This window comes from Macrobrachium nipponense, chromosome 12 (genome assembly GCF_015104395.2).
Source record: "Macrobrachium nipponense isolate FS-2020 chromosome 12, ASM1510439v2, whole genome shotgun sequence".
In the NCBI taxonomy this organism is placed as follows: domain Eukaryota; kingdom Metazoa; phylum Arthropoda; class Malacostraca; order Decapoda; family Palaemonidae; genus Macrobrachium; species Macrobrachium nipponense.
The window spans coordinates 105,651,965-105,655,215 of NC_087205.1; the positions used below are offsets into that span (position 1 = coordinate 105,651,965).

Sequence of the window (3,251 nt, forward strand, 5' to 3'; positions counted from 1 at the left end):
ACATGAGAGAAGTTTTCTTTAGTATACCTGAAATAGCACTGCCATTTTCTTCATACACTCAGGTTCCAATGTTTTTTTCTGTTTTTTGTTTATTAAGTGTTTCCTCCTGTTTTCTTACTTAAGTGTATATTGAAGTACAAGTAATTTAGTATTTGGTATTTACTAGTCAACACATTTATGAGTATGAATTTAGCAACTGATTTTACACAATGTACCTGTTATTATGTTTACTTAAGAGTTAAGTGTTTTAATAAAATAGAGTTCACAACACAAACATGGTGTTTCCTTGAGCCAGGCGCTCTCCTCAATTTATTTACCTTCCTGCACGATGTGGGCTTAAGAAACCCCCACAGAAATAAAAATACCCTATACGTAATACATTTTCATACACATTTTAAACATAAAAGCTTAAACATTTATAAAATCGACACATCGATCGCTAATTTGCACTTTTTTTAAATCTATATTTTCGGAAGAGCGGCAGACGGCGGCATACAAGAACGAACTTGAAAAAAACATCGTAGTCGATAACTTGAAGAGGAGTTTCAAAAGCTGCCTTTTTATCATATTTCTGCAGATAAAAATACCCTATTCATAATACATTTTCATACATTTTCATACACTTTTAAACATAAAAGCATAAACATTTATAAAGTCGACACATCGATCGCTAATTTGCACTTTTTTTAAATCGATATTTTCGGAAGAGCGGCAGGCGGCGGCTTACAAGAAAGAACATGAAAAAACATCGTATTTGATAACGTGAAGGGCAGTTTCAAAAGCTGCCTTTGTATCATATTTCTGTACAGAAATAAAAATGCCTTTCACGTAATACATTTTCATACACATTTTAAACAAAAGCATGAACATTTATGAATCGACACATCCATAGCTAAATTTGCACTTATGTAACTCGATATTTTCGGCATAGAACAGCGTCAGAGGCATATATTTTACCCTAATACCTACATAATAACTCTCCATAAAATTTGTTAATATAATTTGCATAACCTTTATGGTCTGAACGGCATTTCTACATATGTATGAACTCGTTAGACAACGGCGCTAGCGGCGCTGTTAACTGAAATTTGTGCCGTAAAGATACCTTTAAAATGCCTTATTTTTTTAATGATTATTTTTGACGACCGCCGTAAAACTGATTCGCCGTTGAGTGATTGCGCCGTTAACCGCGGGCCGCCTGTATCTTCTGCAAGATTTTGAATATCATGATCTTAAATTCTTTGTAAGTTCTTTTATCTTGACAGCCTTTCTTGATAGTTAAGGTTTATACATCTATAGGATGTTGGTGTTCATCCAGTTCTATATACACTTTTTGTTTCTTTTTTCTTTCTGGTAGGGTCACTTTATTATATGTTATTCTTGTGTAGTTTTGTGCTGCAATATCCTAATGAAAGTTATCTCGCAGACATCATGGTGCTTTGAAAGAAAGGATGATGAAATATATGTACAGAATAATGGGGATAAGTAAACAGTTTGGGTATAAGGTATGGGTATTGCTGTCAGTAGATAATAATATTGATCAGTAATAATGAAGAGTAGCTTCAGATTTTATTAAAGAGCTTGAAAGTGTTTGTAAGATGAGAAAATTAGAAGTGAATGGTAGATTGTTATAATTCTATACATTTAATTCCTCTTGACAGTACTGTCTGTCACACAAGACTAGATATTTTGTAAATCTTTAAATCTTGACTTCTTTTTTGGTTTGAACTGTAACCAAATCATGGATTGACCTCAGTCATGTAGTCAAATCTTTAGGTTTTCAGAAACTCAGACTAGGTGTAAAGGCTGTCTTGCTGAGCATACTCATATTTAAAATGTTCTTAGTTTTTTCTCTGCTAGTTCTCTGTATTTTAATTTTACTTTTGCATTTTTTCCATGCAGGCTGTCTGCTTTCTCTATTTAGGTACTTTGGAATGAAGCATTCTGCTTTTTCTGATCATTTTCATAATACTAAAGATGAGAATTTTTAATGTCTTGAAGCAATCCGCATAGTACAATCCAAGTGTTTTGAGACAACTATGTGCGTTGAGCAAAATGCTATGCAAAAATGTAAATTCCTTGTGAAGTCCGAAGCAAACTTACCCAAATGTCACCTATACACCAAACACTGTACCAATGAGCACCCAGTGTTCTTCCAGTGTTGTTTCTATTACCTGATTATTTTGCAAAGATGCATGAAAGGCTAAATAAAAGTAATGGGTATGTTATAAAACAAAATTAATAATGTAATTACAGGTAATCTTTGTCTTTCATTTTGAAGACTTCCAGTAAATATTCACTTAGGAATGCTCTTTTTGTATAACATTGTATAACTTATTCTAGGATAATTTCCTATTGAAATGCTTCAGACGTGTGTATTAAAAAAGATTTTTCTTTACTTATAACTACTGTTTTTTAGCATTAGCTTACATTTCAGATATTAACTCTGCATCTATGGCGGACAGAGTAGTATTGAGACTGCAGCAGAAACTAGCTGGCTTTGAAGATGGTTTTTCTAGGAATGTGTCAGAGCAGGTAACAGTCCTTATACAGCAAGCAACAAATGAATCAAATCTCAGTAGACTTTTCCCAGGTTGGCAGCCCTATATCTGAATTGGTATTAATGGCAAATTCTTTTATTTAAAAAAAGTTCTTGGCCGGAAGAATATATTTTTCATTCTAAAGTTTTCATTCCTGATATAACATTTTTTGAAGGTCAGTCGATGTATTACACACATTTTGAAAATAAAGTGAGATTGCTTTGAAACTTTCATTTTTCAATAGGGAGTTACTTCCTACTTGCATGTTTTGGACAGTGTACTAAAGGCAGTATAAAACATGTATTGCAGCTTTCCTTCAGTATTCAGATGTATACGTACTAGCTTTGTTAATTTTTATCATCATCCATTCTCTTTGGGATCATGATATCCATCTGTCCAGTGTTTGATATTTTCTTTGACCATTCTTTATATTTTATTTAGGAGCAAATCCCATGGTCTAATTCTGTGCAGTAACTAGCTGTGTAATCAAGATTTTATCATATATGTATTCCTCTGCAAAATGTGGGTCCAGATTTTCTAGGCAGTTTTCATATAGGCTATGTTAGGCATCAGAATATTTGACTATGCAGTACTTGAAACAACAAGGAAACAAGGACTTCACAAATGGAATACTATGATAGGTAGTACAGTGATACCTCGTTTGTCGAACGTTTCTTATGCCGAACTTTCCATTTTTCGAACAAAATTTTT

General features: G+C 33.1%; 1 protein-coding gene across 1 annotated transcript in view; it reads left to right on the top strand.

Moving 5' to 3' along the window:
- The window catches only part of LOC135224734 (serine-protein kinase ATM-like), a 117,504-nt gene extending 114,743 nt beyond the window's left edge, over nt 1-2,761 (top strand). Inside the window, exon 12 of the mRNA XM_064264047.1 lies at nt 2,438-2,761. Within this exon, the coding sequence (XP_064120117.1) occupies nt 2,438-2,613 (176 nt within the window). The 3' untranslated portion in view covers nt 2,614-2,761. The remainder of the gene's footprint in view (nt 1-2,437) is intronic.
- Nucleotides 2,762-3,251: the final 490 nt, after the last annotated feature.